The 23,913-nt window shown below is 41.8% G+C and overlaps 2 protein-coding genes across 3 annotated transcripts in view; one reads left to right on the plus strand and one right to left on the minus strand.

Moving 5' to 3' along the window:
• C1H3orf52 (chromosome 1 C3orf52 homolog) overlaps positions 1 to 4,057 on the plus strand; it is a 42,466-nt gene extending 38,409 nt beyond the window's left edge. The window contains exon 6 of one of the 2 annotated variants that reach the window (XM_070369084.1): positions 994 to 4,057. In XM_070369084.1, the coding sequence (XP_070225185.1) occupies positions 994 to 998 (5 nt within the window). In that variant the 3' untranslated portion in view covers positions 999 to 4,057. The remainder of the gene's footprint in view (positions 1 to 993) is intronic. The other variant, XM_070369074.1, reaches the window with a different exon arrangement.
• Positions 4,058 to 6,380: 2,323 nt separating this feature from the next.
• Positions 6,381 to 22,396, minus strand: GCSAM (germinal center associated signaling and motility). The gene is made up of 6 exons (XM_005902233.2): positions 22,229 to 22,396; positions 18,642 to 18,710; positions 15,737 to 15,781; positions 14,721 to 14,767; positions 9,470 to 9,498; positions 6,381 to 8,583 (listed from the first exon to the last, which is right to left on the minus strand). Exons 1-6 carry the CDS (start codon positions 22,255 to 22,257, stop codon positions 8,266 to 8,268), a joined length of 537 nt encoding a protein of 178 aa, XP_005902295.1. The 5' UTR covers positions 22,258 to 22,396; the 3' UTR covers positions 6,381 to 8,265.
• Positions 22,397 to 23,913: the final 1,517 nt, after the last annotated feature.

Below are 23,913 nucleotides of genomic sequence, written 5' to 3' on the forward strand. Positions count from 1 at the left end.
GCTGCTGGCAGAGAGGCCAATGTGTGCATTCTGCCCTTGAAAAGACTACCTGGGGTGTCAAGGGCAACCATTGAGGTTGTTTACAGATTCCCCAGAAAGCGCAGAGTTTATCCAAAGAATATTGCTTCTCAATCAGTGCAGTTTTGTCCCCCAGGGGTATTTGGCAAGGTCCGGAGACATTTTAATTGTCACAGTTGGGAGTGTATGTGGGATCCTAGCATCTAGGATGCCAGAGGCCAGGGATTCTTTAAACCTCTTACAAAGCACAGGACAGATTCTGACAGCAAAGGAAGATCCAGCCTCAAACATCAACCACCAGAACCCCACTGTGGAGTACGTGGGCTCCCCGTGTCTTGTCCTCAGTCATTGCCCAAATGCCTCGGCCTTAGGCCAGCTCTGCACCATTTCCCTCATTAGAATTTCTCACTGTATATTGTGCTTATATTAAAAAAAATGAAAATTTAGAAATATTTTTATGATTAGACAATGGAAAAAAGATTGACTGTTAAAATGTCCTTTGCATCCAAAAGGCCTCGTCAAAATGTTATTTATCATGAATTATGCCAAAGTAAATAAGCAAACAATGTGTTATTTCCTTTTTTTTTTTTAAATGTGGTGGGAGTTGTCTTACAGTTTTGAAAGAGCTTACCTACCCTCAACTTTCCTCATTCCTGTTTAGTTTTAAACAAAAAGCAGCAAAAATCAAAAATAAAGCAAAATTTTATCTATCCCCAGTGCAGGGGGGGATCCCCAACTTAACTACCCAGGTCTAAACCCGATCTGTTATTTCCTTTTGAAAGGAATTCAGGAGTTGTGAACCTGTGTGTGTGTATGTTACCTGGAGAGTAAATCTCCTCTGTTAAGAGTTTACAAATATTCCAGTTTTACATTGGAGTTCATAATCAAACCCAGTGAAATAAAATAAAAACATAAATGTTTAGAATAATTATGCCTTTTTTTAAACGGTGACTCTTGTTTCTATTTCCTTTTCAGAATGATGAAGGTTGATCTATGTCTGACAGTAGCACTCTGCTGAACTTTGGGATGCGGAGAGTTCATTCCACTTTACAGAAGAGATCCTGAGAATTAACATGGAAGGACTCAAAATGATGAGAGGCATGGAGGCGGTCCTTTTTCTCCAGCTTCTGCACAGTTACAGAGTCTGCTTCAGTGTTTAACAAAACAGTACTCCAGCTCTGCCCCAGCTGGGTCCAGATAGGGTGATGTGGTGGGGCGGCTGGCAGACCTGCAGGGGGAGGTCCCTCCACCCACAATGGACATGCTCTTTTTAGGGCAAAGGGTTCTTTCAGGCAGGATCCCGCCAACCTGGGCAGGAGGAGAGAGAACAGGGAGAGGCCAAGCGAGGGAGAGTTCAGCCAGTCGCTGTCCTCCCTCTCAACCCTACATTTGACCTACCTCCAGACAAGGCTGTGAGGAAAAGGCGTGCACTTTGTCAAAGGTAATTAACATTGTTCATGTCTACTTCCAAGACACGTTGACTTGTCACATCTCAGGAAACCAGCCTTGGCACGTCACCCAATGTTACTGCATTATATAGCACTACAGAAATGAGATGTGTGTTTCTTAATTATTTCCCTGCATAATTACTGTGTCTCCTGAACACCTCTTTTGGAGACACAGGTCCCTGTGAATTTTGAACACATGGCTCTTCATTTTGGATAGTTTGTCCATTTATATTTTCATCAGCTTCCATCAGACAATCGTTAAGACTGCTTACCATCTGCTAGAGGTAGTTCATGTTGACTTTTTGTCATCTGGGGTCACTAGCCTTCCTGTAGGACTCAGTGTCTTCAAGCACTGATTGTGTATCTTATTGAAGATGGTTGTGAAATAGGAAGAACCACTCTCAGAACTAAACTGCTGCAAGTTTAATGCCAGATCCTTTGGCAGGTGAGGGTTGGGGGGAACAAGAGGGACTGTGTTGGTCGCCTACAGACATAGAATTACCTGTCAAGAGGGAACAGAGTGTCTTGTTAGGAAAATAACGTTGCTGGAAAATTTCCAGGCAAGTTCTGTGGTCATGTAATGAGAGGTTCATAGCCTCAGGATCTCAACTGGCCCCGGTGGATGATGTCAGGGGAGGGCAGCTGTGTAAGGGGATGTGTCAGAGTGTGCATCTCAGGCTAGATTTGTAGAGCTCTTTAAGACCCAGGACTCTGGATAATGTGAATGTGCTTTGTTATTTAATTGGAAGATATGTTTATTGTAACTCGGTGTCTCATTTTGAGCATTGTTCCTCAAACTAGTGAAACAGGTGAATTTCCCTTCTTCCTCTTTATATTTTATATGTCAAACCTAAACTTTCATGTTTGTACTTTTAAGAAAATAATGAAGAACTTCTTTGGAGAGGATTTAAAATATTGACAGTAAATTATTTTTTGCTGCCATTTGCTGTATTAATGTTTGCTCTATAGGCATTGACTCTCCAGGGCCTGGGTTTGGACTGGCGTGTCCTTGCAGTAATTGGTGTTGGAAGCGACCTTTTCATGAGGGCAGCTTCCCCTTCTGAGTGAATAAGATTGAACCCGCCTGGGCTGGGTCCTCCTCTCCCTGTTCCTGTTGCAGAGGGGCTGTCTCTTCTCGCCACTTCCCTTGGGGCCCCGTGGGCATGACCAGGTGTCTGAAGAGCCTGGGGCTGGAAGAAAGGGCTGGTTCCTGTCTGGAGGCAGGACTGGGTTTGGTTCTGATCTTCCCTTCTCTGTTGGAAACCACCAAGATGCAAGCACCTTGCCTCAGGTTTTGACCACTTGAAAGTCATAGAGAGGATTTTCTGTTGGTTTGACCCTTCTGCCCAAATGGTGTGGAAAGAAATGAACTTTGTGATTAGAGCATTTTGAGGTGTTTGGGGGCTGTTATGCTACAGGAGATGAATTGATTGGCTCCCACACATCTTCATACCACATGGTGCATAAGAAGGTTTCAACAAATATCTGTGGTATAACAGCATTTTTTTTTTTTTTTTTTTTGAGGCTTGTGAGATCCTAGTTCCCTTACCAGGAATGGAACCCAGGCATTGGATAGCCAGGGAATTCCCAAGTGAACTATTTTGGGGGTGCCTCTCTGTGCTGTCTGCAGGATCTTAGTTTCCTGAAAGGGATCGAACCTGAGCCCTCTTCAGTGGAAGCATGGGGTCCTAGCTTCTGGACCACAGGGAAATCTCTCACTGAAGGACTTGAGAAGAAAAACTGGGAGTCACTTAAGTACAGACAGATAGTACACAACAGATCAGTGGAACCTGCCCTCTTCCCATCTCCAAAGAAAATTCTAGTCATGTCCCATTCTTTTCTGCCTTTCAGTTTAACTTAGTTTTGCAGATTGTTTTTAATGATGTGAGTTGCAGAAGGCTACAGAATATACTAATGAAGATGAGAATGATAAGAAGGAAAAAAACTGCTGGTCTTATTAGCGAGTCAGGCTCTGCACAGATGAGATGGGAAACAGCGGGAAAAGCAAGATGTTAAAGATAAACTGTAGGACTGTGTGATGGTCAGAGAAAAGGGTGAAAAGTCTAGTTTAACTGGAGGAGGCTTTGCTAGCAAGTAGGACAGGAGCTGAACTTTGAAGCAATGGTGGGATTTGAGTAGACACATTTTCTTTCTTTTTACATGTTTGTGTCTTAGGATGAGACACATGTTTTCATCTTTTCCCTTTAGATATGGACTCCTGCCTTATTCAAAGTCTAGTGCTGCGAAAAATGGGAGAAGTCTCTATAAATCTTCCCCTCTCGGCTCCCATTATTGTTTCAAAATAAGCTTATTCACACAATTACTACATTGCCAGCAGCAACTTTTCCTTTATGATCCGAGTTCATTATCCTCTTAGCAGCAGAAGGCAGTTTTCTCATCTTATCATTAGGAAACCAAGGTATGGAAAGGTGGAAGGACCAGCCCAGAATCCCACAGTTGTGGGGAGCAAAGTCCAGGCTAGTAGGAAACACCTGATCAATGGCCTCCAACTGGTGGGCACTCCAGGGCCATGCAGGCTATAGGGTCAGGCCTGGCTACATTCTGGAAATTCATGAAGAGCACAGGAGGTAGGGAAGGGGATGGGTTGAGAGGTGGGTTATCAGACTGAGCAAGACTCTCTGGGGTGATCATGACCACTCAACACTTTACCAAGTGCCTCTGTTAGGAAAGTGGAACTTACACAGATCCAATTAACAGTTGACAGATCCGAGGCACACTCAGATCAAGTGGCTCACAACTAGCTTTCTGAACTCAGTAGGTTGACTTGGAAAAGAACAGAGTCAGATAAAATGTAAACAGAATCTCCTTTTCCTCTGAAGGCTCCTGTGAAATCTTGGGGCCTCAACGTTCCTGTTCTACCTACACCCTTCCATTCCTTCCATAGTTGAAGCCCCTGTCACCCAAGGTTGTCTTAAAAGCATTAGCATTTGAATAATGCTATTTATTTAAAACAATTTATTTGTTGTCAACGGTAGATTTTCTTGACCTATCTTTGTTCTTCTCTTGTACCTCTCTTGTGTTCTAACATAAGAATTTATTCACAGACTAAGAGATTATTTATAGCTACTAATGTGAGCATAAAGCAGAAACCACAAAGCCTGCAGACACTGCATATGCCTCTGTGAACTGTGGCTATGTGTAGTTTTAAGATCAGCATGGGGGAGGGGAGTTTTCCGATTGTATGTGTGACTTAAGGGAGCATTTTAAATTTTCAGGCTTAGTTTCTTATCAAGAACAGGAATTCTTTAATTTAGGGATTGCATCCCCAAATGAAACTGTATACAAATTTGTGTGTGTGTGTGTGTGTCTGAAGGTACATCTTCGGTAAAAAGAGTACACTGCTTTCATTAGAAATCCTGAAATCTATGGAAACAGATCAGCATTAAATACAGCCATAGTAGGTATTTCAAAGACTCTCTTACTCAAAAATAGTTCCCTTTCATAATTCCTTTAAATTTCATTATAAGACAGTTTTCTTTGTTTAAGCATTTATACTCAATATGTTCCCCAAATAAAGCATATTTGGGACAGATAATACTTTTACAGGGTAAGACCCAAACAACTATAACTTATTATGTTGTAACTACAAACACTTACTAATCAACTTCCACAGTGGTCCAATTTCTAAGTGAAAAATCCCTGTGTAAACCCCAGTAATTACGTGTCTGCCTTGAAGGAAGACTGCCAAGTGGCCCTGAATCACCAGACACATCAATGCAAATTTTTCTCTACACATGATAAAGATTTTTGTATCCTTTTGCTTGTTGGCAAAATTTGTTCGTAATCTGTGGCAGATAATGTACACACATTGAATGAAATCCTCCTGCTTGTGGGTGATGGAGCTGAGCCTCTTACACGCTCAAGTTCACAGATTGAGGAAGAGATGAAACCAGGACTCAAATCATTAATCGTCTGACTCTAGCATGCGCACTCTTTGCCCTAAGCCGCGTTACATCTTGTACTGTATTCTCTGTTACCATGCATGCCTCCTTTTGAAATTGAGTGTATCTCGGCCAAAGGTCGAGTTAGGATTCCATGTGGAAGAATTTTGCTGAAACTAGGAAGTTAGCAGAGGACACGATATTAAGATGTGATTGGCTTAGCTCAAGATCATGGACTGACTGAAACCTCATCAAACCTGTGTTGACACATCCAACCTTAAGTCACTGGATTATCCCAACAGGGCACTTAGCACATTTTAAATAGCGACACTGTTTAACTTTGGTTCACTGGGGAGCAAAAAGGTGATTGAACTCATAATGCATCTACTACTTGTCTCAACAAGCTTCTTACTATTTTAACATCCCTCAAATTAGGACAATGGTTATGGGTTAAATAAAACGGGAAGTTGAGAGCACAGGTGTGCATATAGAAATAGTTTAATTTGCTGATTGTTTTTGCTCTCACCCTAAATTGTGGTTTAATATTTCCATGCCATTTTATTAGCACCAACTCTTATGGTTACACCAAGACCCAAAACACATTTTTGTTTAGTTTATCTATATGATTGTTTAAGAAAAGGGTCTGCAAACTTTTTTTTTTCCTCTGAAAAGGGCTGCCAAATAAATATTTTTGGCTTTGAAGGACCCACAGTGTGAATTACAACAATTCAGCTCCCCAGAAGTTGAGAAGCCACAGCGAGTGCATAGATAAATGAGCAGGCTGTGAGCTGCCAAGCTTTTATTTACCAGGATAGCAAGTCAGCCAGATTTGGCCTGTGGGCCATAGTATGCTGACCCTGTTTTAAGGGCTGGGCATAATTCTAGAAACACTAAAAGAAAGAAGAGAAAGTAAATAATTGAGACAGAGGGAGACATGCTCATTAGAGAAGGTGTGTGTGTGTGTGTGTGTGATTTTTCCAGTGTGACACTTTATTCATAGTTTATACATGACATAGTATATAACACACATACAGTATAGTAGAGCCCTTCTGTGTAGTATATTGGAAGAGCACCAAAGTGGAAGCCAGGAAATCAGGCTCTAGGTAAAGTTCTGCCACTCACTTGCAGCGTTCAGTGAGCTAGTTTATCGTTTCTGGGCCAAAAAAAGATAGTGGAATTAAAGGATCTCCAATGACCTTTCTAGTCTGTCTTTCTCTGATGCTATGATTTTTCCTAAGATTCTAGGGAGAAATACAAAGTTAAAAAATATGGATTAAAGTATATATAAAAATCTGGCCTGGAACTTACCAATTTAACCAACCAAGGCACCAGGGTCAATGAGTCAAAGACACTCTGCAAAGGACACTACTTATTATTATTTTTTTAATATACATTTATTTTTATTATAGTACAGTTGCTTTACAATGTTGTGTCCATTTCTGCTGGACAACGTGAATCAGCTGTATATATACATATATCCCTTCCCTCTTGAGCCTCCTCCCCGCTGCCGTCCCAGCCCTCTAGGTCATCACAGAGCGTCAAGCTGAGCTCCCTGCACTTACAGCAGGGCCCCGCTAGCTATCTGCTTTACACATGGTAGTGTATATACGTCATTATTACTCTCCCAATTCATTCCACTCTCTCCTTCCCCTCCCCCACGGCAAAGGACACTGCTTAGAGGCATGGAGTGAGAGGAATGCCATGGGCACCTACTTGGAAGGTTATAAGCGAGGAGTTGGGTACACAGACATATGTGGAATGAGGTTGCCCTTTGGGTAACATGCTGCTGCTAAGTCGCTTCAGTCGTGTCCAACTCTGTGCAACTCCATAGATGGTAGCCTACCAGGCTCCCCCATCCCTGGGGGCTTTTAATATGAGGGGTGAATCTTCCCTGTGACTTCAGAGCACAATCACACAGACATTTTGTAAGAAGAACCTGAACAAAGGAGCAGGGGACCAGGGAGTCCCTCCCACCACTGAGTAGAATGGCCCATATCCCAAGCCACGTAGAACCAAAGATGGTCACTTCCTTCTCAAAGAGTGAGTATTCGGGATAGTTGGGTGATCTTAGGATGTTGGACATCGAGGAGGATTTAGGAGGCTTTGAGGTTTGCAAAACACTTTCTACAGGGACCTCCATTGAAAGAGCTGTTATGTGTGTGTTGGGAGCAGGGGGAGATAAGCTGAAAGTGCTGTCACCCAGACCTGCTTCAACCAAAGTTCCCCACTCACGGGTTTATTTGCTGGGATTAATTGCTGGAAACAGTGACAGACTTTATTTTCTTGGGCTCCAAAATCACTGCAGAGGGTGACCGCAGCCATGAAATTAAAACACGCTTGCTCCTTGGAAGAAAAGCCATGACAAACCTAGACAGCATATTAAAAAGCAGAGACATTACTTTGCCAACAAAGATCCATATAGTCAAAGCTATGGTTTTTTCAGTAGTCATGTATGGATGTGAGAGTTGGGCCATAAAGAAGGCTGAGTGCTGAGGAATTGATGCCTTTGAATTGTGTCGGAGAAGACTCTTGGGAGTCCCTTGGACTGCAAGGAGATCAAACCAGTCAATCCTACAAGAAATCAATCCTGAATATTCATTGGAGGGATTGATTCTGAGGCTGAAGCTCCAATACTTTGGCCACCTGATACAAAGATCTGACTCATTAGAACAGACCCTGAGGTGGAGAAAGATTGAAGGCAGGAGGAGAAGGGGACGACGGAGGATGAGATGGTTGGATGGCATCACGGACTCAATGGACAAGAGTTTGAGCAAGCTCCGGGACATGGTGAGGAACAGGGAACCCTGGCATGCTTCAGTCCATGGAGTGGCAAAGAGTCGAACATGACCGAGTGACTGAGCAACAACAACAAATTAAGTGCTGGTCCAGTCGCTTCATTAGAAATGAGAAAACTGAGCCTGAGAAGGGGGCGCAAGTGGATGTGGCTGTTTCAGGGAGTGAGGGAAGATTCTGTTGGGCATGAGAAGTTCATACTCGTCCTCTGGGGAGGATGGGTGCTTAGGGGTGGAGGGCACACGAAGCAGTGAGTACTCAGTCTCGGTTCCTCCCAGCGATGCTCTGGGCCTTTCAGCCTCCAGGGAAACGTTCTCATAAGATTCCTCAGCAGAGATTCCCGACGGCCTTTTCCCGAGGACGCTGTGATTGATGAGGGTGTAGCACAGATCCTCCGAGGAGCCATGGTCACCATTCTCTTGCTGGGTAAAAGAGAGCCAGCATTAAGACTTGGCCTCTTGTCATTCTCCTTCTACTTCATCTCAACACAGGCTCAGCCTCGGGCAAAGTCTGTCCTCCTTGACCACTTCCCCTTCACCTCTTGTTTATTTTTCTTAAATAGCTGCCCCACCCCAACCACTAGCCCAAGCTGCCAGACTTCCCATGCTACTCAGAGAATTCAGCCTACTCAGGCATGTCCTCTCTTCCCCATGTCTCAGAGTGACCTCCCTATATAATTCCCAAAGTCTCAAGACCGTGAGGGCATCCATCCTTGTATAAGAGAACAATCTAAAGACAGCTTAAAATGCTTGGGTTATGATATTTAACCACCCACTCTAGAGATATTTGCATTATTAAAGGAGAATTCACTCAAGAGAAGGTCTCCTTCAGTGAAATTTCAGGAGATAAACAGCAAAACAGCAAGGGACAGGAGAAGGAGTATGGGTTTGGAAGAAAGACTTGTTTTTGATCCATGCTCCTGCCATCTTGTCAGCTGTCTGGCTTTGAGGGAATATCACTTAATCCTTCTATAAAATGGGTAGGAAAATAATAGTACCAATTTTACAGTGTTGTTGTGACAATTACATGAGATGATACATGTGAAGCATTCAGCCCACATAAACTGGCATAAACTGCCTGGCATAAACTAAATGCTCAATAAATATAAGTTCCTTTCAATAAATTGTGCAACCGAAGTGGTCATAGCTTCTGCTACCAGACTCTGCATATGTCCCTGGACTCATAAGCACTGGCATCTAAAGGATTCAATATTAAGGTCTTAAGGGGTCTTGGAGGTCTTCTCCTGTACTTGAAGTGGCTACATTTCTACTGTCATCTCAGAAAAAGTCTCAGAGATGTTTGCATTACCTGGATGGGAGCAGATGATGTTTCTTCATCTGGAGAAAGAAAATACACTTAATGAATTTCAGGTCATGGGGAGATTTCTGGGAGGGGAGAAGAGGGGCACTGAAAGATAAGCAACCAGAAAACCAAGGTACAGCTAGGGTAGCCCTTCTTGGGCTATCCTGATCTTCAACACATCCCTGGGGAGCAACAGGGTCATCTAAACAAGAAACACTCAAAGCTGTGCTGAGAGGCTAAGTGGAAGGAAAGACATTCAGTGGGTTTTGGACAGGAAATCACACGTCCCTCCCTTTCTCACTCCTTTCCTTCTCTGTCCTTCCTTACCCAAAATTCATTGCGTGCCTGGTGGTGGTGATTAGTCAGTCGTGTCTGACTCTTGTGACCCTATGGACTGTAGCCTGCCAGGCTTCTCTGTTCATGGAATTTCCCAGGCAAGAATATAGGAGCAGGTTGCCATTTCCTTCTCCAGGGGATCTTCCCAACCCATGGATTGAACCTGGGTCTCCTGCATTGCAGGTAATCTCTTGCACTGTAGGCAGATTCTTTACTGACTGAGCCACCAGGGCATGCCTACTGTGTACCAAGAATTAGGGAGAAAAAAAAGAATCAGAGACAGATCCTGTCCTCAAGTCGCTCATAGGCTAGCATAGGAGGCAGATAAGGACCTAAGAGAGACCCACAAGGCAGAGGAAGGCTATTTCTGCTATAGGTGACAGGGGATGATGGTGGAGTAGAAGCTGGTGCTCAAGAATAGTTCTACAGAAAAGGAAACTCTCAAACTAAACCATTTTTGAGAACCGTGACAGAAACAAACAAAAGCAGGCTGATTGCTAAAAAGTCAATATACTTAAAACCAGCAGGTTTTGGCCACTCAGCAAAGAGGGAAATACACCAGCTCAGTAAGCAAACAAGAGCATTCAATGGAAGCCTCATGGCATCACTGTACCCTGGAGATAGGTGTGCCCATTTTAAAAAATGAAGATTGTTGAAGGAACTTCTGAAAAAAACATCAAGCATACTAACATTCACATTTTAGGGATCCCTGAAGGAGAAGAGTGACAGGAAGAGGCAGAAAATGTATTTAAAGAAATAATGGCTGAACACTTACCTAATCTGGGGAGGCAAACAGGTATCCCAGTCCAGGAAGCAACAAGATGAACCCAAAGTGATCCAAACCAAGACATATCATAATTAAAATGGAAAAGTAAGAGAATTTTAAGGCAGCTAGAAAAAATAGGAAGTCACATCAAGGGAGCGCCTATAAGACTATCAGCTGGTTTTTTAGCAGAAACTTTCAAGGAGAGTGGCATGATATATTTAAACTACTGAAAGGAAAAACCTTACAACCCAAGAAAACTCTACCTAGCAAGGTTATTATTCAGAATTGAAGGAAAGGTAAAATTTCCCAGACAAGCAAAAAGTAAAGGAGTTTATCACCACTAGATTGACCTTATAGGCAATATTTAAGGATCTTCTTTAAGCAGAGAAGAAAAGATTATAACTTAAAATAAGATGATATACAAAAGAAAATATCTCACTGGTAAAGGCAAATATATAGCAAAGCCATTTATCAGCCACTTAAAAAGCACGTATGAAGCTTAAAAGACCAAAGTAGTAAAATCAACTACAGTAAGAGATTAAGGGATACACAGAATAAAAATGTGAAATATGATGACAAAAACATAACATTTACCACTCCGTAGGTGAGGAGTGGTAAAAATGTAGTGCTTTTAGAATACATTCAAACTTAAGTGACTATCAGCTTAAAACTAACTGGAGAGATGGATAAATTCCTAGAAACATCCAATCTTCCAAGACTGAATCAGAAAGAAATAGACAATATGAACAGACAAATTAATAGTAAAGAAATTGTATCAGTAATAAAAGAAAATAACTCCCAACAAACAAAAGCCTATGACCGGATGGCCTCACAAGTGAATTTTATCAAACATTTAAAGAAGAGTTAATACCTAGCCTTCTCAAACTAGTCCAAACTATTGAAGATGAAGGAATGTTTCCACATGCATTTTACAAGGTCTGCATTACCCTGATCCATAAACCAGACAAAGATACCACAGGAAGAAATATATAGGCCAATTTCCCTGATGAATATAGATATAAAAATCCTCAACAAAATATTAAGAAACTAAATTCAGTAATACATTAAAAAGATCATATACCATGGTCAAGTGGACTTTATTCCAGGGATGCAAGGATAATTCAATGTACACAAATCAATGTGATACACCACATAAACAAAATGAAAGATAAAAATCATATGATCACCTCAACAGTTACAAACAAAGCATTTGACAAAATTTAACATCCATTTATGATAAAAACTCTCAGTAAACTGAATATAGAGGGAACATACCTCAGTATAATAATGGCCATATATGTCAAGCCCAGAGCTAACATCATGCTCAGTGATGAGAAGTTGAAGTCTTTTCCCTTACGATCAAAAACAATACAAATATGCCCAACACTCACCACTTTTATTCAACATAATACTGGAAGTTTAGCCCCAGCAACCAGAACAGAAAAACAGACAAAGGCATGCAAATTATAAGGGAAAAAATAAAACTATCACTCTTTGCAGATGATATAATATTATATATAGAAAACCCTAAAGATTCTACCAAAAAAACTGTTATAACTAACAGATAAATTCATTATGTTGCAACGATACAAAATTAGCACACAGAAATCTGTTGCATTTCTATACATTAATAGCAAACTATCAGAAATTAAGAAAACAATCCTAGTTACAATTGTATCAAGAATAAAATACCTAGGAATAAATCTAACCTTTGTATTCTGAAAGCTATAAGACATGGATAAAAGAATTTGAAGATGACACACAAAAAATGGAAAGATATACTGTTCTCATGAATTGGAAGAACTGTTTTTCACAGAACTAGAATAAAAGATCCTAAATTTTGTATGAAACCACAAAAGGTACAGAATAGCCAAGCAGTCTTGAGGCAAAAAAACAAAGCTGGAGGTATCATGGTCAGTGATTTCAAACTAGACTATATTACTATACTATGTTGCTGCTGGTTTCCTAGTGACTCAGTGGTAAAGAATCCCCCTGTCATGCAGGAGACCACCTGCAATGCAGGAGATGCGGGTTTGATCCCTGGGTTGTGAAGATCCCTTGGAGAAGGCAATGACAACCAACTCCAGAATTCTTGCCTGGGAGGTCCTATGGACGGAGGAGCCTGGCAGGCTACAGTCCCTGGGGTCCCAAGAGTTGGACAGTACCTAGCACTAAAACCACTACCAACAGGCTATTGATATAGTAGTACTATGGTACTAATATTAATATGATACTATCATTCTGGCTATTATTAAAAAGACAACAAATAACACTTGTTGTCAAGGATGTGGAGAAATGGGAATCTTTTTGCACTGTTGGTGGGATTGTAAATTGCTGCAGTGTCTATGGAAAACAGTATGGAGTTTCCTAAAAAAATTAAATATGCAACTACCATACAAGGACTTCCCTGATGGCTCAGAGGGTAAAGCGTCTGTCTGCAATGCAGGAGACCTGGGTTTGATCCCTGTGTCTGGAAGATCCCCACTGAAGAAGGAACTGGCAACTCACTCCAGTACTATTGCCTGGAAAATCCCATGGACAGAGGAGCCTGGTAGGCTACAGTCCATGGGGTCGCAAAGAGTCGGACACAACTGAGCAACTTCACTTCACTATCATACTATCCAGAAATTCCACTTCTGAGTATTGATATGAATAAAACAAAAGTGTTAATTTGAAAAGATATATGCACCCCAAAGTTCATTGCAGCATTATTCACAAAAGCCAAGATAGGGAAGCAACCTAAGTATTCCTCGATAGATGAATGGATGAGGAAGATGTGGTATATGTATATGCAAGGAAATATTACTCAGCCATAAAAAGAATGGAATTTTGCCATTTGCAACAACATGGATGAATCTAGATGCCATTATGCTGAGTGAAGTCAAAGAGAGAAAAATATCATATGATTTCATTCGTATGTAGATCTAGAAATAAAAACAAATGAAGAAACACCATAAAACAGAAACAGACTCATAGATTCAGAGAACAAACTGGTGGTTACCAGAGGGAAGCAGGTGGGGGTACGAGCTAGTAGGTAACAGAACTTAAAAGGTACAAACATCCAATTATAAATAAGGCATGAGGACATACTGTGCAGTATAGGGAATACTGTGACTAGAACTATAGCATTAATAGTTCTGTATGGTGACAGAGAGGAACTAGATCATCTTGATGTGTAAAAATAAATGCAACTGAAACTAAAGCGGTGTTGTAAGTCAACAACTTCAATAGAATTTTAAAAAAAGTGTCTGTGAGTTTTGGCATTAGAGGTCTTATTTCTACCATTAGAGGTCGATTCCTATTTCTGTTTTGCTTTGATTGAGACTGGGGTTTCCTGACACCCGCAGCTCCCCTGGGTGAAGTGCTTAGAGGTGGGAGGGCTGTACTATTTTTTTTTTACACACCTACAGGGCTCGTTTTTAAAATTCAAGGTGAATGAACCAGGCTCTCCTCTTTAAACCCAGGAAGGCAAAAGCAAAACTCATTTCCTTTTCTTCTTTAGAAACACTGTGGCCTTGTCCTCCTGCCTGTACTTTGTCCCCCCGTCCCCAATCTCCCAGTTAGATGGGACACCAGTCATTCACCGCCCTCTCCTTCGAATGCTTTCGTTTCCTTCATTGCAACCCTGCTTCCATCACCACTGGGTCCCTGGGTGGTCTTCCAGCATCCATTTATGCCACTCTCTACTATTATCCGTTCTCTGAACAGAAGACTGGGTGACGTCTTTAATGCAAATATGATCATACTTGGCCCTTGTTTAAAGCCATTCAGCACCTCCTGTAACTCTCAAGATGAAAAGATCCTAACAAGAAACTTGATCCCAAGGTCCTGCTCCTCCTGCGTGTGCTCTGTGCCTGCACTGGCCTCCTTGCAGTTTCTTACAGGTGCCTTGTGCCTCCACTTTTGGCTTTTATTGTTCCCATTTAACTCCTTCAGCCAGCAGACCTCAGGAGATATTGGAAGGCTATGGAGATCAACAAGTCAGTTCTTCCCTCAGTGAGCTCCTGGTTCGGTGGAGATAGACATGCAATTGGACAATCGGCAGCAAATGTGTAAGTATTATACCTGATGTATGCCCAAGGTGCTTTGGGAGCAGAGGGAAGAAGAAAAGCTAAGTCTGTCAAAAGTAAAAATGATGTGAAAGCAATGACTTACTTTGCTTTCGGGAATCTTGTCTTGCTTCAAAAATGTGTATTTTTTTCCTGTAAAAGAAAAAGAAAATAAATTGGTTGTTTTATTATTCAGAAACTCTCAAAGGGAGTTATACTCAACTATAAAAGCTCATGTTTAATTCATTTGTTTAAGTTATAAGGCTTTTATAACACCTCCTTCAGCCAGAGAAATAAGAGGATAGGAAAAAAGGAAAACTGGAAACAAGACTGAGTAGGAATCTACTCCTTTGTGTTTCTCTCTCTCCCTCTTTTACCTCCCTTCTCCCTTTTCTCAGGCTGGTATGGAATTGACTTATAAGTAGAGAACTATGGTGATGATGTAGGTAACATTTTTAGAGTTTTCTTTCCTGACAAAATATCAATTTCTCTTATATTAAGGAGCCATTGTTATATACAATCTCAACCTCAGTCTCAATCTGTGATATCCAAACAAACAATCAAGCCAGCAAGCCAACACCTCCCACACGAGCCCTCAGAAAAACACAGTGTAAATATCATGGCAGCCAGTTATCATCCCAGGGAACAAGGGCAACATCTGCTCAAAGGAGAATGACCATACGTCCTGGTTTGCATAGACAGTTTAGTTATGTCATTATCAATCACTTAGTGACCCTAAACTATTTTTAGCCTCCTTTTCATTTGCAGAAGTTTTCTGGTTTGGACAATGAATTATACACCATCCTGGCTATGCCTTCTCTGTGCCTCTGTCCCAGGAGCTCGCTGGGATGTGCAGTGTGATTAAGGGGCTTCTCTACTTCGGTAGCCAGTTTCATCCTTGCTTCTGAGGCTTTCCCATTTAAAGGGTGTGTAACCACCCATAAGACTATTGTTCCTGTTTCTCACCAAACTTGAAGTGTGGTTTTCTCTGACTGACTCTCAGATGTTAGTGCCTGCTTCCACTGTGGCCACAGACAGTGGGAAATTCACAGGTAACTTACAGCAAACACCACAGTGAAACTACACTTACAGAAAATAACCCCTGAAGAGTTCTCCACTCACCACGGAAGGCAGAAACACGCTTCAGCGATGTGGCAGTCCGAGCATCTAAAATACCCAAGAAATGATACATATCACAAGTTTAGTTTCTGCAACTTTGTTACAGTGACTCCCTTCCCTTTGTCATTTCTGTGGAAGAGTGTTTTTTCCCCTCCCCCAAGAGACTATTCATTCTAGGTGACTTGGACACATCTATCATGCCTTCATCCTCGCATGACACTAACTGGACCTTTGGAAATATGACCTTATCAACTCTTAATCAGAGAAGGAACTTGCTGTTGTGTTCCTAGCAAAGGTTTGCTCATCCCCAGTTCCAGTAATTTATGTGGCCTCTTGTGAGGAAGGGTACACAGTTATCCCCAGGAAGTCTAAGTAAAAGTGTGTGGACATTTTAGAAATTTCTTCTAGGCATGGATTAGGCAATATTTACATAGGCTCCTGCTGCACTCTGAACTTCTCCTATTTATACTCCTATTTAAATTAATTCAATATTAATTTATATTAATATTTAATATATTTATTAATTTTGAGACTTTATTTTCTTGGGCTCCAAAATCACTGCAGATGGTACCTGCAGCCATGAAATTAAAACACTCTTGCTCCTTGGAAGAAAAGCTATGCCCAACCTAAACAGCATATTAAAAAGCAGAGACATTACGTTGCCGACAAAGGTCCATCTAGTCAAAGCTATGGTTTTTCCAGCAGTCATGTTTGGATGTAAGAGTTGAGCTATAAAGAAAGCTGAGCACCGAAGAACTGATGCTTTTGAACTGTGGTGTTGGAGAAGACTCTTGAGAGTCCCTTGGACTGCAAGGAGATCAAACCAGTCCGTCCTAAAGGACATCAGCCCTGAATATTCATCGGAAGGACTGATGCTGAAGCTGAAACTTGGGTTGTTTGGCCACCTGATGTGAAGAATGGACTCATTGGAAAAGACCCTGATGCTGGAAGAGATTGAAGGCAGGAGGAGAAGGGGATGACAGAGGATAAGATGGTTGGATGGCATCACTGACTTGATGGACATTAGTTTGAGCAAGCTCCGAGAGTTGGTGATGGACAGGGAAGTGTGGCATGCTGCAGTCCATGGGGTCACAAAGAGTCGGACATGACTGAGTGACTGAACTACTGTATTAACATTTGTCTGCTCATTGGTCTATATCTTACACTAGAACATGAATGTCACAAGGTCAGGGATCATATTTGTCTGTTCATCATGGCACAGATTGCCAGCATATGCTACAGTGTCTGGCACATAGTAAATATATTTTCAATAAGTATGTGATAAATGAAGGAGTAGCTAAGAACAGAGCAACTCTAACTGGCTCAGATCATCAGATCTGCCTTACTGACCCCAAGGTAGCTATATAAGGGCTTCCCTGGTGGCTCAGTGGTAAAGAATCCACATGCCGGTGCAGGTGACTGGGGTTCAATCCCTGGGTTGGGAAGATCCCCTGGTGAAGGAAATGACAACTCACTTCAGTGTTCTTGCCTAGAATGCAAAAATATATTGCCCTAAGTGTAAGGATCAAATAAAGTTAAATATGGACAAAAGCTATTTTTAAACTGGTTATTTCCCCCAGTCAACTTTTCTGCAATGTATTTTTGCATTTCAGTTTGGAGTTTTGGTCTAGGCTAGGTTCAGACAACCTCCTCTGAAACCAGATGAATCTCTACAATGTGGGCTGGTGGTGGTTTAGTCACTAAGTCGTGTCTGACTCCTGCAACGCCATGGACTATAGCCTGCCAGACTCCTCTGTTCATGGAATTCCCCAGCCAAGAATACTGTGTGGGTTGCTATTTCCTTCTCCAGGGGATCTTCCCAAGCCAGGGATCAAACCTGGTTCTCATGCATTGCAGGCGAATTCTTTACCAAATGAGCCATGTGGGAAGTCCTACAATGTGGGCTACGTGCTAGCAATTCCAGGTTCCTCTCTCTTAACACAAAGCTTCCCTAGCCCCTGAAGTCTGCCCAGTTTCTCCCTCCTTATAATGCCCATGGCCCTACTTGTCTGTTTCATCATTTGGACTGATTACTTTAGCATGTGTCCAGTGATATACACCAAATATATGAGCCTTTGTTTGTACTGAAGAAAAACATCCTTTTTAGGGGGGGGTGCCTATGTAGGCTTTGACTGTGCAGTGGCTTTTTCAAAAGCTTCTCCTGAAACCATGGGAAAAGTGCAGATAACTCTTCAAGCCACTGAACAACTGGCTCTACCATACTTTGGGATTCTTGGATTCAGGGACACTCATTTCATATTTTAGTGATTCCTTGACACTCAAAAGTCCTGGTCAGGGGATTTCCCTAGAGGTCCAGTGGCTAAGACTCTGTGATCCCAACACAGGGGGCCCAGGTTCAATCTTTGACCAGGGAACTAGATCCCACACGCCACAACTAATAGTTTGCATACCGCAACCAAGACTTAACAAAGCCAAATAAATAAAATTAAGGGGAGAAAAAGACCTGATCAGAAGGGACTGATGAGGAAGACTGCATTTAAGAGCATCATGGTAATCACAAGTGTCTCTCGCCACAAAACTTTCAACAACTGTAGCCATGTGGGGAATGTGGTTACCTCAGAAATAGAAACTCAGAGCTTAAAATGAAATGGCAAGAATGGGGCTGGAGAAGAAAGGGACATAAGATTAACAGATAAAGAGACAACAGGAAATAAGGGTCTTCTTTCCAGTTCTATGGGCTATACAGGTTCCCAGCAAAATGCCTCATCTCCTGTCTAAAGGTTCAGAGTGTTTTTGTCTTTTGTCTTGTCTTTGCATTTACTATTGTTACAACTGCTGTTGGGTTGAAGCAAGGTCTTCCATTCTGGGGTGTGTGCAGCCCAAGACCTAACACACTTCATTCTTCACAGGTAAAGCCTGGGAGAATTGCTGTTGGATTTGGTCTCACCTGGATATTCTCAGTTTGGGGCTTTGACTTCTCAGGTTCCAGGGTGTCTCTTGAGTGTTCTGCTGCCACCTGAAACTCAGCATATCAAGAATGAGCTAAGTCTTTGCTCTCCAGGCTTCCCACCTTGCTTGATAATTTTTCCAGCTTTCCTCACTTCTGCTACTTGTGGGTAAAACCCCGGCATTGCCTCGGCTTTCTCTTGTTGCCCTTCCATTTGTTAATGGAACACCCCAGTTGGTCCTTGACTCGACCTCTTCTCCACTGCCCCTGCAACAGCTCCCCCCCCGCCAATTTTCCAACAACTGCTGTACATAACCAGGCCCCAATCATTTGTTCCCAAACATCCAGGCATCCTTATGACCATGAGAATGTCAGTGCACAGAGAGGCCTGTCTGCTCAGCTCAGTTTCAGGGACTGCACTCAGGAACTGAGAAGGGCCCAGGCCTTGTCTCATGTACACTGCAGTTTTCACAAGAAGTACCGAGGCAGAGAGCACACAATAAAAGGGAAGGAAAGAATGAAATAAAGAAAAGAAATTGACTCAAGGTTTGGGTTGGGTTTCTGTGTAACTGTCCTTTGATTTATGGGGAGTGTGGGGTATAGAGAAAAAGAAACTAGACATTAAGCACAATTTACTATGTGCTTACTATATATATAGGCACACGAACTATAAATACTACTTGTTTTTATATATACATTACTTACTGTGCATAGTACTTATTAAGTGTAAGTAACAGATACATTTTCTATGTTACATTTCATTTAATCCCAGAATAAATCCATGAGGTAGACATTATGAGTCTATGTCTTGTCCATGAAGAAACTGAGATGAAAAAGCTTATGCAACTTGTCTGAGGACAGATAAATGAGAGTAAGTGGGAAAACTGAGTTTACTTCTGGCAGACTCATCCTCTGAGACTCTGAACTCCTTTCATGAAGGGAATTGGTGCCATTCTGCCTGAGGAGGGGGAATTTCCTGGATTTTTGTAACAATTTTGATCTGGAGAGAAAAGGTGGAGTGTGCTGATTGGATGATAACCAGGCAGTAAGGGTGAAGTTGAAAATCAGATCCAAGTAAATATGACTTTTGAGTATATTAAGGGAGATATTTTCAATCAGTATAAAAATGAAGATTCTGGGCCAACTGAGTAATTATGTGGAAAAATATGTATTTCTATCTGACATCATATAATAAGTGTATGATGCTAAAATGTAAGGCAATAAAACTATGAAAATTATACTGTGGATCTGTCTTATCTTGGGATGAGGAAATAATTTAAAGCATAAATTGGTAGAAAGCAAAAAGCTTTCTAGATTTAATGCAATTATGTTTAAATATATAAGAATAACAAAAATTCTGTATAACACAAGACACATGGACTGGAAAAATAATTTTTTTGTAATATTTATGAAAAAATGCTCATTTCTTCAAGTAAAAATATCTTTTACAATAAATAAAAGAAAGTAGACCAAAATCCAAAACAAAAATTGGCAGAAGGCATACTAGCCCTTCATAGATGAAGAAATACAAATCTCTGATAAATAAAGACAGTAAAATAAAGATAACACTTCTAATGTTGTAAGTAGTTCTTCAATTTTCCAGTTTACTTTTTTTGTTTATATTTTATTTATTCTCCAATTTCTTTTACAATAAACATGTATTAATGTCACAATCCTTCGCCGTCTTACCAAGGGTCTAAAGAACAAAATTAGAGATGTAACATCAATCTTAACTTTCTGTCCATCATATCGGTATTTTATTTTATTTTTATTTTCAAGACATTTATTTAGGTTTACAAGCATTCATTCAGCATTTATTGAGTGCTTCTTCTATGTCAGAAACAATGTTAGAAAACACAAATTCAAAGATGAATAAGAAACAGTCTCTACTTTTGACGACCTCACGTCTAGACATAAAAATAGGGATTTATAATCAGATAGAAGAATGCAAGAGTTTCAGATTGACAAAGGGTTGGGAGTATCTGGAGAGAAGTCCTAGAAAACACTGACCCTCATGGAGGGCCAGGAGACATTCCATGGCTTTGCTAAGACTCCTTTTGCCAGGTAGCTTTTTGGATCCTACGTTCAAGATCTCAGTAGCATGAACTGAGCTCTGGGACACCAAACATAATCCTGTAAAGACCACCCTCCACCTCCCCAGCTAACTGATTTTCACCATCTCACTTTGTACTGGAGGGACTCCTTTGTTTAGAGTGATACTAATTTTTACAGTAAAAGAAAAAGGAAGAAAGTGAAGTCGCTCAGTCATGTCTGACTCTTGGCGACCCCATGGACTGTAGCCTACAAGGTTCCTCCATCCATGGAATTTTCCGGGCAAGAGTGCTAGAGTAGGTTGCCGTTTCCTTCTCCAAGGGATCTTCCCAACCCATGGATCGAACTCAGGTCTCCAGCATTGCAAGCAGTCAATTTTACCATCTGCGCCACCAAGGAAGCCATTTTTATAGTGGCTGCTGTTAATGAAGGTGATAGTCAAACTAACTAGTATCTCTTAGTTACTGAACCTGACTGTGTACTATGAGTTTGAGCAAGCTCTGGGAGTTGGTGATGAACAGAGAAACTTGACATACTGCAGTCCAAGGGGTCACAAAGAGTTGGACACGACTGAGCGACTGAACTAAACTGAACTGACATACCAGGTACCGTGCTAGCATCACACACACTAGAATCCTCCAAAGTAAGTACTGTGCTACTAATTCCATTTAAAATAATGAAACTAAGGTTTAGAAAAGTTAAGCCAAGTTCCCTACCAATTTCAATGTCCCCTGCTCACCCATTGCAAGGATTGTATACCAGCTAAGGTCTTTTACTATCAGAAAGCTTGCTGTTTCAAGCTTTGAAGTGAAGAGAAGTGAAAGTCACTCAGTCGTGTCTGACTCTTTGCAACCCCATGGACTGTAGCCTGCCAGGCTCCTCTGTCCATGACATTCTCCAGGCAAGAGTACTGGAGTGGGTAGCTGTTCCCTTTTCCAGGAGATCTTCTCAGCCCAGAGATCAAAACCAGGTCTTCCAAATTGCAGGCAGATTCTTTACTGTCTGAGCCACTAGGGAAGCCCAAGAATACTGGTGTGGGTGGTCAGGTCTCTAGCACTGCAGGCGAATTCTTTACCATTTGAACTGCCAGAGAAGCCCAAGAATACTGGAGTGGGTAGCCTATCCCTTCTCCAGAGAATTTTCCTGACCCAGGAATCAGGCTGAGGTCTCCTTCATTGCAGGCCAGCCGAGCTACCAGGGTGGTGGTGTTTTTATGCTGTTTGTGGGGCATTAAGAGCTCAAAAGAGTATCCCCTTCCTGCCCCAGAAAGTTGCTCTGTTTCTTAGAGTAGCCTGCACAGAACTTCCTTGATAAAGTCCTGCCTTTCAGCTGTTCTGCACCGGTGGTTACTATGATTCTGGGAAGAAGGCCAACCAATAAGGAACTGAACATGATCCCTGGCATGTAGTAGGCACTTCATTCTTGTCAATCCCTTACCTGGTTGCCTTCTCCCAAAGAGCAAACCTCTTTTTCTCTTTCTGGCCCTGTTGCCCCAACCCATCTCTCCTGCTCCCCCTTAGGGAGTCTGGACTCACCTGTCTTCCCTTGGCAGCAAGTTCCCCATCCTCTCAGTCCTCTTGGCACCCTCCCCTCGGCAGGCTGCTCCTGACTTAGAGACGGGGGCTGCGTTGCTCTGGCCACCAGGGCAGAGGGAGCTGAGGGGAATGTATCCTCTGAGGAGGGGAGGAGGAGCCCCCGGGGGAGGAGATTCAGAAGTGCACACAGGCACAGCTTCCTAAAATGTCAGAGGCTGAACGAACCCAGTTATTACTTTTAACCAGAAGCCGTTAGTCAGTGAGGGTTTTGAAAGAATGGGGAAGCCCCTTCTGCAATTGTAAACAGGTCATAAGGGCTTTTCACTTCAGATGCCTAAGCTTATTAAACCACTTTGTAGTAGTCCCAGAAACATCAGAAGGAGAACTTTGTTTTAAAACAAAAAAGCTTAAAAATCAAGTCATAGACCAGTAGAAAAATATTAGCAAAACATACATCTGATAAAAAGATTTTTATCCAAAGCATGCAAAGAACTCTCAAGACTCCCTAGGAATAGCCGCTACTGCTGCTTCAGTCGTGTCCGACTCTGTGCGACCCCATAGACGGCAGCCCACCAGGCTCCCCCGTCCCTGGGATTCTCCAGGCAAGAACACTGGAGTGGGTTGCCGTTTACTTCTCCAATGCATGAAAGTGAAAAGTGAAAGTGAAGTCGCTCAGTTGTGTCTGACTCTCAGCGACCCCATGGACTGCAGCCTACCAGGCTCCTCCATCCATGGGATTTTCCAGGCAAAAGTACTGGAGTGGGGTGCCATTGCCTTCTCCCCATAGGAAGAGAACAAACATGAAATAAGATGGGCAAAATATTTGAAAAGATTTTCATCAAAGAAAATATTCAGATGGCAAACAAATTCATGAAAAGATGAACATCATAGTCATTGCGGGTGTAATGATTTAAACCAAAACCACAAAGCAATACTTTTGCACACCTATTAGACAGCCTAACAGTTGAAAATGAAAGCAAAAACTGATAACTATTAACTGCTGACAAGGAAAACAGAACATCTGGAAGTCTCACGTATTGCTGATGGGAATGCAAAATGTTTCAGCCTCTTTGGAAAACAGTATGGCATAGCCTTACCATACAACCTAGCTCCTAGGCATTAACCCAAATGAAATAAGAAATCAAGAACTCTAAGAATTTGTATGCATATGTTTATAGCTTCTTTCCTCATAATTGCCAAATAAAACCAAACCCTGGAAATAACCCAAATAATCTCAAGTAGTAAATGTCTAAACAAACCATGTCACATTCACACAATGGGCTTTGGCCCAGTAATAAAAAGGAATGGGCTACTAATATTATACTTTAGGGGACGACAGAGGATGAGATTGTTCGATGAAATCACTGACTTAGTGGACTTGAGTTTGAATAACTCTGGGAGATAGTGAAGGACAGGGAAGCCTGACATGCTGCAGTCCATGGGATCACAGAGAGTCAGACATGACTTAGGGACTGAATAACAGCAACTAACATATACAACAACATGGACGAATCTCAAGAGAATGAGTGGAAGAATCCAGTCTTAAAGCCTATCTTTTGTGACATTCAAGATGAGGCAAAACTGTAGGGACAGAAAACACACCAGTGGTGCCCAGGAAAAGGAGTAGGAGAAGGTTTGAACTTCTGGGACCAGGGAATTTTTTTGTTGCTGTTCTGTATCTTGTG

The sequence above is a fragment of the Bos mutus genome, chromosome 1 (assembly GCF_027580195.1).
Source record: "Bos mutus isolate GX-2022 chromosome 1, NWIPB_WYAK_1.1, whole genome shotgun sequence".
Classification (NCBI taxonomy): Eukaryota; Metazoa; Chordata; class Mammalia; order Artiodactyla; family Bovidae; genus Bos; species Bos mutus.